The 13,840-nt window shown below is 35.9% G+C and overlaps 1 protein-coding gene across 9 annotated transcripts in view; it reads left to right on the top strand.

Moving 5' to 3' along the window:
- Positions 1 to 13,840, top strand: part of MCTP1 (multiple C2 and transmembrane domain containing 1) — a 274,785-nt gene that overhangs the window by 155,330 nt on the left and 105,615 nt on the right. For all 9 annotated transcript variants that reach the window (XM_068667723.1, XM_068667721.1, XM_068667720.1 and 6 more), the window contains one exon: positions 3,166 to 3,259. In XM_068667723.1, the coding sequence (XP_068523824.1) occupies positions 3,166 to 3,259 (94 nt within the window). The remainder of the gene's footprint in view (positions 1 to 3,165; positions 3,260 to 13,840) is intronic.

The following is a 13,840-nucleotide window of genomic DNA, read 5'->3' as shown; positions in this document are numbered from 1 at the left end:
TGCACCCTTTCCACAGCCAAAAACAGTTAATGAGCTGACCTTGCCATCAGATCAAATAGCCTTGGAAAATGACTCTATTACTGTCATTTAACCATTTGTAGCTGAACATCAGAGCCTTACAAATTAAACAGGCATTACTGTTTGAACCATTATTTTACCACAATTGTCTGAAAAGATTAATTCCTTTTGGGGTGAGGAGGGGGGCGCATTAATGGGTACAGACCAAGAGAGATTGTATGACCTTTTCAGAACGGGTGTGCTGAACCTACGGTCCCCCTTGTCACAGTTTAAAAACCAGAGGAGCTAGTTTAGAGAAGAAGTTGTTAGCATTCCATTTTTATTATGACATTTCACAGTCATCCGATTTAATGTCCCTTGACCAGATTGTCCACCGTGAGACGATGGGCTTGAAATGTTATTTAGAGCATTGATAAAAGGTGAGCAGTTCTAAGATGACAGCAAGTCATAAGGCTGGTGGTGTGACATTAATTTTCTCCATAACAGAGATGGAATAAGACGTCATGGTGACAACCTGTCAATCAGTACTGGCCCCTCAGTGTATCTCGATGCCATAGGATGGGGTATTGCTTCTCCCATAATAGAGCTGAACTGAGATGCTCTCCCTGACAGCTGCTGCAGCCATACAGAAAATATATTATACAGCCTTTCATTAAAAAAATAAAGAGGACTCATCTCCAGAGCATTTCAATCTTTTCCCATCTATTGAGGGCTGAAAAGATTCACTGCAAATCACAGATTCCTCTGCTATGGAAATTTCAGTCTTCAGAAACCATAGGTTTTTGAGGCCTTCAACAATAATCATAAATAAGAAGACAGAATATAATCTGATAAATCATTACTTAAAGTTATGTATTTAAAGTAATGTATTAAAGTCATTTGCTTCTCCCAGAGTCTCTGCAGAAGCGCCGTATACATTTTCACTAGTCTCCACTGTCACGGAATGCAGTAAGTGAATCTAAACAAGCTGACTTGCTGGAACTAAAGTTCAAAAATAATTATTCTGTGGGATGTTAACAAAGGTAGCAAAATGGAATACAGTTCCAGTGCCTTTTTGCAGAACATGCAATTTGCTGGGTGAAATTTGGAGAGGGAAGGATCTATAGCATTTCAGGAAAGGGAGCAGTTTTTTGTCCAGGTCTGTTTGTTTGGTGTTTTATTTTGTTTTGTTTTTGCTTTGTTTTCTTTTTGAAGCTATGTGTTTGTTTCATTCATCGTGAAACACGTAAAACCTGAAAAACCTGTTTGTAAGTCCTTTCACTTTCATCATGGTATTAGAGCAGAATTATCTCTGTTGCAGTACGAGCTCTGATAAGGAGCTTCCAAACCTTGATCATTATTGAAATAAATGAGCGATGGTGCCAGCATGGATTTAAATTATAACACTGCTATCTGTACCACCACCTCTGCCACTTTCAGCTTGCATGTAAGCACACAAGCAGAGGGTTGAGTGTGTGCTGATTAAAGTTCACCGTCAGTACTTTTAAACCCTATTTCTCATTATAAACCTATTAAAACAAATAAAAATTATCAACCATTTTCCTATGATGACATACATGCATATTTGTAAGTATGTTGTGCATGTGGTACTGCGCGTAAATGGATTCCTCAGTTCAGGATAATAAGGTCAAACCTTCACTGTACACAATAAATAGTTGGGGCTTCTGAAATTAATATCAGAGTGTGATTGGACTGTTAGAACGCCTTATTGACAGAAAGAGGGAGATGTATATTATATGTCTAATGTTTTAATGGATTTTATCTACACGTCAAATTTTTGCGACATTTAATATTGCATTTAAGCAGCACCTGTGATTTTCAGATAAGTGACGTTATTGTGGTTGTCCTTAATAATCAGTTTTGACTTCATAATAAATTTCAGAATTCTTGACCTGGTGTTTACCTGGTGGTTGCATATCCTAGAAATCTAGACATTATAATAAGCAGTGAAAAAGGTTTCACCTGTTACCATACCTTCACATACCTAATTAAAATATTAGAAATGGCCATGGGAACTATTTGTGTGGTTTTTTTGTTTGTTTGTTTGTTTGTTTGTTTTTCAGATGTTAAAGTTTAGAAGCAAATGTACCTGCTAGCATTTATGAAAAGGACTTGCAAAAGTAACCCAAAATTAGGCCACATATGATTATGATTTAAAATGGATTTAAAAATCTAATTTTAGTTTCCTCTTTTGGAGTTCTTCCCATAGGTTATGAAGAAACTAAATGTTAATGTCATATTTGCCATTAATTGATTGCAAAATCAAAATTGAATTCGATGTACCAGCATTTGAAGTTCTGCAACTTTTAAATTATGTTCAAAGTTAGAGCTTAAAAATGTTGGCATACCATGCCTAGCTGCTGCATTACCCCCAGTTTGTCATCTGAAAAAACAGAATGCAGCTTCCAAGCAGCTTTATATAACTATGTAGGCGTAAATGCAATTGTTACTCTACTCTTTAATATTTCTTCCTTTTTTAATATATGTATATACTGCATAAACTGATGGTTAAAAAAAAAAAAAAGAAAGAAAAAAGTAAAACCTTTTTTGCTGTGTAATTGAAATCACCTTCTCATTCTTTTTTTTTTTCAATCTTTTATTGCCTGTATTTATTGTGACACGTGTTAAATTGCTATAATCCCCTTTTGATTGTTTTTGCTCATATTATTTGCTGCATGTATGCTGCATACAGGCTTACATATAATGATCAAGAACAATGAAATTGATACTGGTCCTAAGTCACTATTCAAAATATTCTTAGAGCCTTCAAAGAGAAAACGTGAGCACAGATTTCAAAAAAGTATTAAGGGAGATGAAATGTTTGTATTAATTTTCTTAATACATTGATGTAATTTACAATTGTGATGGAGAGTTGTTTATGTGCTATTAGGGGGATTAAGTCGGTAGAATTAGCATATTTAATCATTTATATTGTAATTTTTCCTTTGTGTTTTTGATTGATAAGTTAAAGTTGCAAAATACTGAAAGAAACACCAACAACTGCATGTTTTGCAGAAAATAATAATTAAAAATGTGAATATGTTAGAATTACACTGACATATTTGGGAGAGGGAAAAGGCTATCAACATTGCTTTCATTTTGTCCTTTTTGCAATCTAGAATTGTATTTCTTATTATTGTTTTTTAGAGTCCAATGAGGATGTTCCATAACATGAAGGACGTGGGATTTCTTCAGGTGAAGGTCATCCGAGCAGAAGCATTGATGGCAGCTGATGTTACAGGCAAGGACTCATTTAGTTTCTGTGACAGTAAATAGTAATACTAGGCCTTTTTAAAAGTAATGAAAAGATGGTTAAGTTTATCAAAATATTATTGCCTGCTTGCTTAGTCTCACCTTCTCCTCATTAAATAATCCTCAGACACACAAACAAAACTTTTGTAAGCAAGGCAGCAAGTCATTCTAATGCTAGTGGAGTCCTATGTAGGTTATTTCTGACAAGGGTGAAATACATATTTTGACCCCATCAGAGGTCCTGCAAAAAGTACTGTATGAGATACTTATTCAAGATTTCTTTTTTTTCTAATTTGTATTATTTCATATATTTGTATCTATTAAAGCAGAGTTCAACGGACAAGGGAAATGAAAGATGATAGACATAGATAGAACTTTAAATTTTTTACCAAAATAATTGTTTGGCACCTGCCAGATTCATAGCAAGGCTGCTTTTGGTTTCAGATATTTCAAACACATGTAAAGTTTCCTTTAAGCAGTGCTTGTCTGTTTAAAAAGGGAAATAAGAATTTTTATATACGATTTTCTATTTTAAGTTATATAGGATAATTGGATAATTAAACCTGTTTCTCTTCAAAACACAGGAAAAGTACCCCAGCCATACCAAATATATTTCTTCAGAAATACCCGAGTTATGTCCTGAAAGTAAAATCACCTTCATACTGCAAAGGTTAAATGGAGCAAAGCGAGCTTGTTCTATGTCATAAAATAGCCATCTTTATAATTTTATTTTATTTTTAAAGGCAAACTACCCTAATATTACTGGTTGGAGTGCAATTTGGACATAAATATTTTACTACAAGAGCAGATATAGATGTATAGGATGATACTTTCTTTTTAATGGTTTTGTTCAAATTAGCATGAGTACCAGTTTTGTGGTTTTTTTTTCTTAGACAGGGTAACAGAGTAAACATTTAATTGCTGAAACTGATCTTCCAGTTTGTGGTGCACAAAATAACAGATTCTATTTTTGGGGAGCTTGGAGAAATGCTTCTAAAGATTCCTCACTCTGCTTTGACCTTATAATCCAATGTGGTCTGAACAGAGAGAGAGATTAAGTTATTCAGGGGCAAATGGGATAATTCAGTCCCTGACCTCGTTCAGTCTTCGACTTTTCCAGATCAACATGTCATTTGTGCTGGTTGAACAGATTTTTTGGAAATACATTTGATTCAATTAAAGATGTATAGAGCTACCAAAAATTTTCAGACATTGCATTTAGAATGACAGTCAGGAAGACTGGGAAGAACACTCAATAATTTGCTCATGTCCTTAGTATTTTGCTCACTAGCATTTGTACAGTATATATGCTTTTTAAAAAGGCTGTGTAGATGTAACAGAAATGCATGCATATTTTGGATAGTAGTATTTGGTATTTTGAAAAGAGGACAGTGGGTTCTTATTAATTTAATTTATGTGGGCATGTACAGATAATTCATTTCAGATTAAACTTTAAGTAATAATATTTGCAAGTAGTCATTTGTTGATTGTTAGTAAATCATGTCTGTAAAAATTTGTCTGTAAAAATTACAAAAAAAAAAAAAAAAAGATCCTTCACCTAAGTTCAGCTAAGAATACTTACTAGTTAGTTTAGAGAACACTGTCATCAGTAGTATAACTTGCACAATTAGGGATTGCTTATGTGAATAAAAATCCAGGAGTAGTTTGCTCTTCCTAATATATCATTTTTTTTCACAGTTAATCTTTTCCCCTTCCCTGAGTCTGAAAAGTAGCTGAAACACCTGTATTGTACCTGTCTGATTTGCTTTGTTTCCTGTCTATTGAACATATCCCATTTCACTTTCAGGAATCTTTTCATATGCAGTAATAAATCAAAATTTATTAGTTTGGGCTGAATGGATTTTTAAAATCCATAATATTCCATCATTAAACATAAGCATAGATGGAAAAAAGATTTCTGTAATCTTCTAAGTAGTCATCAGTCTTACTACACAGTTACAAAGATTTTTTTTCCTTTCAAAATGTGAAATTTTTCTTTTGTTACCATACATTCATTGAGAAGCATTGTAATACTGTATTAACTCTGTGTGAATAAAGAGCAATTGAGACTCCCGTTGAATGAACGAGTAAAAAGCACAAATTACTTTTTAATGAAACCCTCAATTCTCCTCCTTTCCAGAGAGAAAGCCCATAGTCTTGTTCAGCTGAATACTACTACAGTAGGTCACTTCAGTTAAGCCCCTAATAAACTGTTGATAGTTGAGGTAGCTTTTTCTTCTGTGTTAATAGACGAGTGTTGGACGCTGCATTTCAAATCATTAAGGTTAATACTGATTTTTAAAAGAGAGAGAGGAGAAAAAAAAAAATAGAAAGAAAAAGAAATTAAGGGTAAGGCCTCATTTTGCAACTCCCAGATACACACACATGCACTGAACAAGATGCCAGGGCAGACCGAAATTTCAGTGAAGCTGCAGGCAGGTGAGAAAATGGTCACTATCCATCTGAAAAGGGGGTGCTGTTTGAATGTGCCATAACTAGAAGAATATCTGAGAAAAACACGGAGTCAGACTCCTCTTCACTCTGCCCACTTTCACAGAAATGACTTGCCTGGGAAAGTGAGAGCCACAGAGGAGATGAGAGGTTCCTGATGGGTGCTTGAAACATTTCACTGATTTCAGGGAGTGCTGAAACACACGGCACCTGGCAGGACCAGGGCCTTGAAGAGTGCTGGCTGGTTTATCAGGATATCTTCCCTGGTTAAGGTGTCTCTTGACATCAGTCACAGAGTTCTTTCTGTTGGTAAAACAAAACTCTGGGGTTGTCACCAGTACAAAATCATGTTCTGCTGGAAATTTTGGTCACAGCAGCTATTCTTTCATGTAAAATATTTATATTTTAATGTTGCCTTTTATATTTTAATATTGCCTGATGTTTGCCAAACAAGCAAACATCTATAACAAATGAAATTATATTATTGACAGCACAGTTTACATTTTCTTCTATTCAGCTAAAAGAACTTATATTTTTCCCTCTCCCCCACTTTTTTGCTCTCTTTTGTTACCTCTGGAAGTCACACAGCTTTTCTCAAGGGTTTGGTTGCTTGCAGAGCACTGGAGTAGTTGCTTGTATGGTTATGATGAAGTCTTTTAAATGAGGAAATATTCTGATAATGCAGTGAAACGTAAGGTATGATGGATTCATCATGTCAGTTGATCTCTGAAATTAATACAAATTCTGTTTACCCAAGCAATGGGAAGCTTGGACAGCAATAGACCTTTCCAAAGTGAAATAGTGTCAGTTAAAGCAATAAGTAAATTCCTGCTGCCAAGTTGTATATAAGTAGGGTTGAGGGGAAGCCTGCTATTTTCACAGTGTTCGCCTCTCCTTTTTGGGGGCATATCCTTCCATCTTTTTCCTGATAACCTGAAATAAAATGTAAAACTCTGCCTTGTTACTGACGAGAAGGAAGCATGGTGGGAAAAGATGTGCTACAGGTTTTATCAGCGTCAGCGCAAGTCCCATTATTTTCAAGAATAATAGTTAGCAACTCAGATTCATTAGCAGAGCAAAATCTGAGCTCCTTGTGACAGTCTGCCTAGAAAACAGTTTGTTTTGCTGTCTTTGGGCTTTAATTAAGACGTGCTCCATTCTAGCCCCCTCGCCTGCTTCTCGCCCACCCCCACCCCACTTGCTGTGTCACAGACCGGCGATCAGACGCTTTCAGATGGTCCAGCCCATGACTTTGACCTTCTGCGCGGTCCGGCGTTCCCTGGGGAACCGTTCAGCTCATGAGGTCTGATTTCACACTTCCAGGATGCCTCGGCTCTCTTAACAATGACAGGGAGACAAAGCCCTTTAGAGCGGGCCGCATGGGGACTTGTTTAAATTGGAAACTAGAGAGGAGTCAAGGAACAAGGTTACAGGCTACAGAATAGTGCTTTTAATAAAGAGCTCACAGCTCTGGTTCAGCTCAAAGAGGGCTACCTCTGTACAATTAATTGAGACATTTATCTGGAGCATCTTAGGCCTCTACTTTCTCACAGAATTATGTGATAAATATCAGCTAAGAGGCAAATGAGATGTGCATGAAATGAATTTTTAACACTTTGATTACTGTGTCTCCAGTCTTCATTAGAAGTTAATTTATTTGTATTTCTGACCTCATTATTAATCAATTTTCTGCATTTTGGGGGGACTACTGAGGTTTCAGAACCTGGTATTTGAGATGGAATATATCAAAGAGCTCGGTGATATTTAGGTTTAGAGCCAAAGGCATTTCAGGTTTTGGTTTTTCCTCCTTTGAAGACCAGACTAAGCATAGAAAATGAGAGGGTTTTTTTTTCTCTCTTTTTTTTTTTTCGTTAAGTTTTATGTATGGCATTCAGCCTTTCTTTTAGGAAAATTCCATGTTGAAATTTTGATTAAAATATTTGAAAGTAGAATGAAGAAACCAAGGTGGCTAGATGTGCAGAATGTAAATGAGTTTTCTAAAATCTGTTCTACTAAGATGTCTTAATACCTTTTGTGCAAAAATAGTCTTTGAAATTGTTTCTCAAATGCTAGCAAATGTCAGAATGATGTATACAAATGTTAAATTCAAAAAGGTGTGGAAGTCTGTACGTGTAAAATTGAAAGAATAAATTCAAAGGCCCTTTGGAATTATGGTTTTTGCTCTGTCAATTTGCTCTGTCAATTAGTGCAACCAGACTTCAATATACACTTGAATTATCTTCACAAAGTAATGAAATCTATGGACATTTCTGCCTGGTAGATAAAATCTAGCCTAATCTTCTCCGTATGTTTTGCCTGAAGACATCAGTCCAGTATCATGTACTGCAAAACTCCTTTTTCTTTCCTGATTAAAGTAGCAGTTTTAGGTTACTAATGGCAAACTCAGGTTTTAAAAGGCATTTTCAATTAACCGTAACATTTAGAATTAAATATCCAGTGAAATTATTTGTGATTATTACCACATTTTTCTGTAAATATTCTGTGGAAATGAGTTGAGCAAGGTTTTGGCACTGCACTGAATGCCTTGAACATTCATGGAATCAGCCCATTGCAACACTGCTGAAGAGGACTTATCATTTCCATTTTAAAGATGGAAAACTAAGAAAGGTTAACGGACTCAGCTAAGGCCCACAGAGCAAGTCCTTGTCAAAGTTGGCATTTGGCTTGGGTTCTGTGCTTAATCCATTAGATAAGGCAGCTTCTCATGCTATTGAGCCATTCCTTCTCCTGGCCAAAGGTCAGACTGACTGCTCTGTTGCAGGCAGCTGGCTGGCAGGGAGCTTGGAACAACATTAGTGACATTAGCGTCTGCATGAGTGGCACTGCCCCCCAGAGTCATGAACTGGCTGTCTTGTCTTCCCAAAAAATAAAGGCATTTTTTGGCTGTGGGGACTTAGGTCTGTAATGGACAGGCATGGCCAGCATTAGGGGAGAACCATAATAACCTATGAAATATTCAAACAATATTTCAGCTTTTATAACCAAGTTAAACTTGGATAAATTTTATGAAATTGTGTCTTATGAACTTGACTTTTAGAAGCAGACATTGAATTAAAATCTACTATTGAATCTTGAAACTACCCAAAATGTCTCTAGTAGTCTTTCTGATTCTAGTTCAGTTTTGATACTGTAGTTTGAACAATACAAAAAATCATATAATGTTTAGTCTGGAATGTGGTCTACTTACAATCTAGCAAACACTGAAGTTGGATTTCTATCAGTTTATATAACTTTATGGACTGACTAGTAACAAGTAAGTGTTAGATTCCAATCTACATTTAACCTGCCATATGTTATCCCTTTCCCTTTCCCTGTCCTGTCCTCCCTTCCCTTTTCACAAAAAATAAAATTAGGAATATTTTTCTGGATGTATACTGAATCAATGCATGCTTTTTATAGCCACAGTAGAAACATCTCCCCAGGATTCATAGGGATTTAACCCCATGCTATCTGAAGTCCCTTGGGAGTTAATCTTTATGAAGTGCAGTAAGTTTTCCAGGGGACAGGTAGGTCTGCCATATACTTCATGGCTTGAGCCTACTCTGGAAACCAATTGAATCAGTGATAGCTGCTTGTAAGACTCAATGGCAGGAAAGAAAAAGTCATTGTGTGATGGCTGATGGTCTGTTTTTTTATTTTCTTTCCTACAAGCTGATTTCTCAAAGACTGAAAACAGAAAAGTTAGTAACTATGCACAGGTGTTTTTTTTCCTGTCTAAAGGAGGTAATTATCTTACTGCATAAAATATGGATGTTGCCATATGTTTGATTACTTAAGTCTCCCTTTTTACAATATTACCTATAAAAAATAACATAGAGCTGTCATGCAGTTTTCTGGAGACCAACGCTTACATTTAATAGAGTTCTATAATGAAAGAACATCAGAGTTGAAGTTGTACAAAACATGGAAGGAAAGAAATGTAAATTTAAGGTCTGATAGCTTTTTATCAGGGAAAAGTATTTGCGTATAAGTGGAGCCAGAAAATGAGCACAGTAGTACAATGATGTTGAACTGAAGTCCCTGTATGGAAGAATTACTGGGAAGATTTTTGCTGGGAAGACAGTCTACAAAGAATAAACAAACAAACAAACAAACAAAAAAAACATTGGACAACTTTGCTCCTTGGAGACTATTGAAGGGCATATCTGTTTAACTTGCCCATAAATACAGATTATATTGTATTGCAATTTGACAGCTCTAACATTCAGGTAAAGTTCATAGTTATATATATATAAAAGATACTAGCATCTGAATTGGTTGCATCATTCTATCTGTTGTTAAGGAAGTAGTACTTTGGGAGATGAATTTGGGGTGAAGTCCATGCTGTTGTCTTAGCAGAATTTGTTGCCCCCTACACGTGACATCCTGGACAGACTGTGGCTCACCTCAAGCATGGAAGATGAGCTGCAGTGGCACATGGTTCTGAGATGGGTGCACCACATAGATTTCTGTCAGACCTAGGACATCAGTGCTTAAGTGTCCACAAGTTACCTGGCATCCTTCATGCTTGCTGATGAGTTCCAGCAAAACAAGTGAGCTGATCTAGGAATGTAGATATCCAGTGGTCTGTGAGTGGGTGAAATGGGCATTTCCCCAACTTTCCTACGTGCACAACACAACAGATCTGTTAGGTAATGTGGTGCTAGCCACTTGAGAAAAAAATAAATTAAAAAAAAAAAAAAAAGATAAAATAATTTAGAGGTTAAGGTTTTGTTGTTTCGATTTTCTAAATATTTTGAGAACCAATTCAAAATTGTCAAATTGTCACTATTTAAGTCTTTTTTTTTTTTTTGGTGAAAAAGAGCACTGTATGTATTTGCAGGAGCAGAAGTCTTGTTCCAGTCACCAGCATTCTGAACTCCACATAATGAATCTGAGCTCCAAACTTACAAAGACTTTCTAGACCATGTAGGTCTAAGAGTACTGAAGCAAGTAACAACTAAGATCTCTTTAGTCCCAGATTGACCTCCCTTGCAGCTTAAGCATTGCTGTAGAACTGGGCTTTTGATGGTGATGAGTTTTCAGTTCATCTAGAGGCATGTGGTAGTTCTGAGAGACCAGGTGAGAGGTAAAAGACATATGTTTTAAATAATTCATTTATAATGTGCCACATGAGGAATGCAATGCTGATTGAAGTAAAATACTTTGCATAGATCTAAGTGAAGCAATCTCAGATTGCATTCCAGTCTTGCTGACTGTCTAAACATTACATGCAATATAGCATAACACAAACAAGGATATCTGTCAAAGTAGATGCAATCTGTGTTTTAATGAATAAAGCGGGAGACTGCAGAAGATAAGGAGTTCTTTATTTTTTTTTAAGCAAGAGCTTGCATTGTGAAGTAGAATATCTCCAAGGTGTAATTCTCAGATAGTATGGGTCTGTAATGACTAAAGAGGGGAAAAGGGTGAGAAAGATCCATCAAAAGAGAAACTGATTTCTCTTCCAGACTACCATGAGTATTATTTAAATTAGCACTTTATTTCCATCATTTTAGGAGCCCTTAGGACTTTACAAGTAGAGTCCAAAAAGCATGAAACATTACAGCAAGAAAGTGGATTAATGAGATTTGTTTGACTTCTTATTGAGGTTTACTGCAGGTTTGATTTCAGTTACTGAGAAGGTGTACTTCATTGGTTTTACTACCTACTTGTCTTACGAATTCCTTCAAACAGTGCCAAGCATAATAGTGATTAGTCCCACTGAAGTCATGGGATTACTCAAAATCATAAGTGCTGGTTTCAGTAGAGCTGGGAGCATGCTTTTAATGTGTGAATGCCTTAAGTAGAGGTGATGGTCTTGCACAGCACGGAGCACACGCATTTAGGGCTATATTTGGATGCAGTTTGTGGATGTCGTCCTGATCGATAAACTTAAGTACCTCTAAAGTACTCAAATCAGAAGCTGGAGGCCTTCAAAAGGCACAGAGCAGCCTCAGTAAACACACAGGTTTGGGTAAAATTTCTTAACATATGACAGGTTATGACAGGTGGTAATATATGACAGTCGTGATTCAGTTTGTAGTGAAAAGCATACATGTGATGATGATATAATTTAGACTGATGTAATTGAGCTCAGGCAGCACAAGTCTAACTGAAAGTTTTGAAGTGTACTTTTAGGACTGCTAGATGGATATCAAATTTCTGAACACACATGACTCTTTAATACTAAAATGAAAAAAAGCATTTTTTTTTTAATTTTATTTTTTTTCCTTAAATTGCCACTTGCATTAACTAGACAGAATTTGTCTGAGGTTGGCTTGGTTAGAGCATGTGTTGTACTTAAGGTAATGGTTTCAAAAAGTACAGTGATGAATATATGTTGTAAATTCTTGGATTTCCTTAGTCCTAGAGACTAAGGAGACATAAGATGCAGTCTTTTATATTTTAATGTTCTTTTAAGACTTTCATTAGGAATGTTCCCATTACTTTAAACACTTGCAATGCAGGAACACTTGCCATGACTGTCAGTGAGAGGTAAGATTGTAGTTGTTCTTTCTAATAATGAAAACTTGAAAGATGACAGATGGATGTGAGTTTCACCAAGTACTTGTACATTTCTCTGGCTTTGTCTTTCTGGATCATGTTCACTTATTTGGGTTGGTATCCAAATAACATTTGCACATACCATATGTTTAGCATGTCAGCTAAGAGTGTTCTTTCAGATACCCCGCTTACTTATGAGTGTTTTAGCATACGGAAGGAGTGCCCGTAGGCAATGGTGAAGGGCCTTGCAGATGGGAACTTCATAGCCTCCTCATATGGTAAAAGCAGTGTGCCTTTGTAAGGATATTCATTGCAAGGAAACTTCTATGTGGGAACCAATGTATTTGGGCCTTCCTTGGTACCATTTCGTAATATTTCCTTTTGTCGATATCTCAAACTCTTTTCAACTTATTTCAGGGGGTAGGGGAGAGACTTGAAAAGCTGAGCATGAGAGGGATTCTTTTATTTCTGAGAACCATTTGACTTTGGTTTGATTGAGCACCTCTGTGATGAATGATGCATAGTATATAGTGTTCTTAAATGGATTTATATTCATATAAATGTATAAAGAGTGTCATTGAAAAAGTGTGTGTCAATAGATGCAGGAAATAAATTAATCTATTAAATGCTTCCCCCCCCCTTTTTTTTTTTTTACAGACAGGACCTCTAGACTGTCTAGTACGTTTTTACTATATCTGTATACAATTAAGAAGCACACATCACATTTCCCTGTCATATGCAAATATGATTGATGATGCTGTAAAAAAAGGAGATAAAATAACACCTAGCTCACCTTTTGTGTCCGCTCTGCCTTGTTACTCTTAACTATCTTGTGGTTTATGATTATTTTTTATTTTTTTTACAAATACTGAAATCTAGAGAAGGTAAATGAATATAATTTTTTGAAGTTACCTACAACTATTTAGGCTTGTTATGAAGCAGGAAAACATCAGGATGCATGATATATTCATCTCTAATGACTAATGAGTTAGTCCTTTTTCACATTTAATGGGAAAGATTCAGTGATAGAGAGTGACACAGAGATACAGAGTTTTCTAGAGAAGGTAAATGTCTATTCTAACTGTAATTTACAATGCATTAAAAACAATTATTCTTTATCATTAAAGTTAATAATATGCACATTAACCTCTGATGTAGTCTGAATCAATATTGCAGTTTGGAAGATCTGACCCCTGGACAGCTTTGTCTAAATATTGATTTCATTGTCATTTGTATAAGGTATGAAACAAATTACATGCCTCCCTAATATCATTAATGTAGACCCATTGAACTACTCAATTTATGTCTTCTTATAATGCATGACATAGCATGACGGAATTATTGAAGATGCTGTGAAATGCAATTGCATAGTGTGCTAAATTTGATTGTGGATGGCCAAAACCAACACTCCGTAACTTTTAAAAACTTTGCTATCCAAAGAAAGTCCAGAGACATGAATGCTCTACTCTCTAGTGTGCAGTTCAGTTATTAATTTCTGACAAAGTTTCCTAGGGTTCTAGAAGTAGCAATTTGTTTTCCACCTTTGTACTAACGTATTTGTAGCCTTAAATGAAAATAATGCGTGCCCTCGTATGCTGTGTCAAAGGCAAAG

This window comes from Anas acuta, chromosome Z (assembly GCF_963932015.1).
Source record: "Anas acuta chromosome Z, bAnaAcu1.1, whole genome shotgun sequence".
Lineage (NCBI taxonomy): Eukaryota > Metazoa > Chordata > Aves > Anseriformes > Anatidae > Anas > Anas acuta.
Note: the sequence above shows the minus strand (reverse complement) of the source record. Positions and strands in the feature narration are given on the sequence as shown.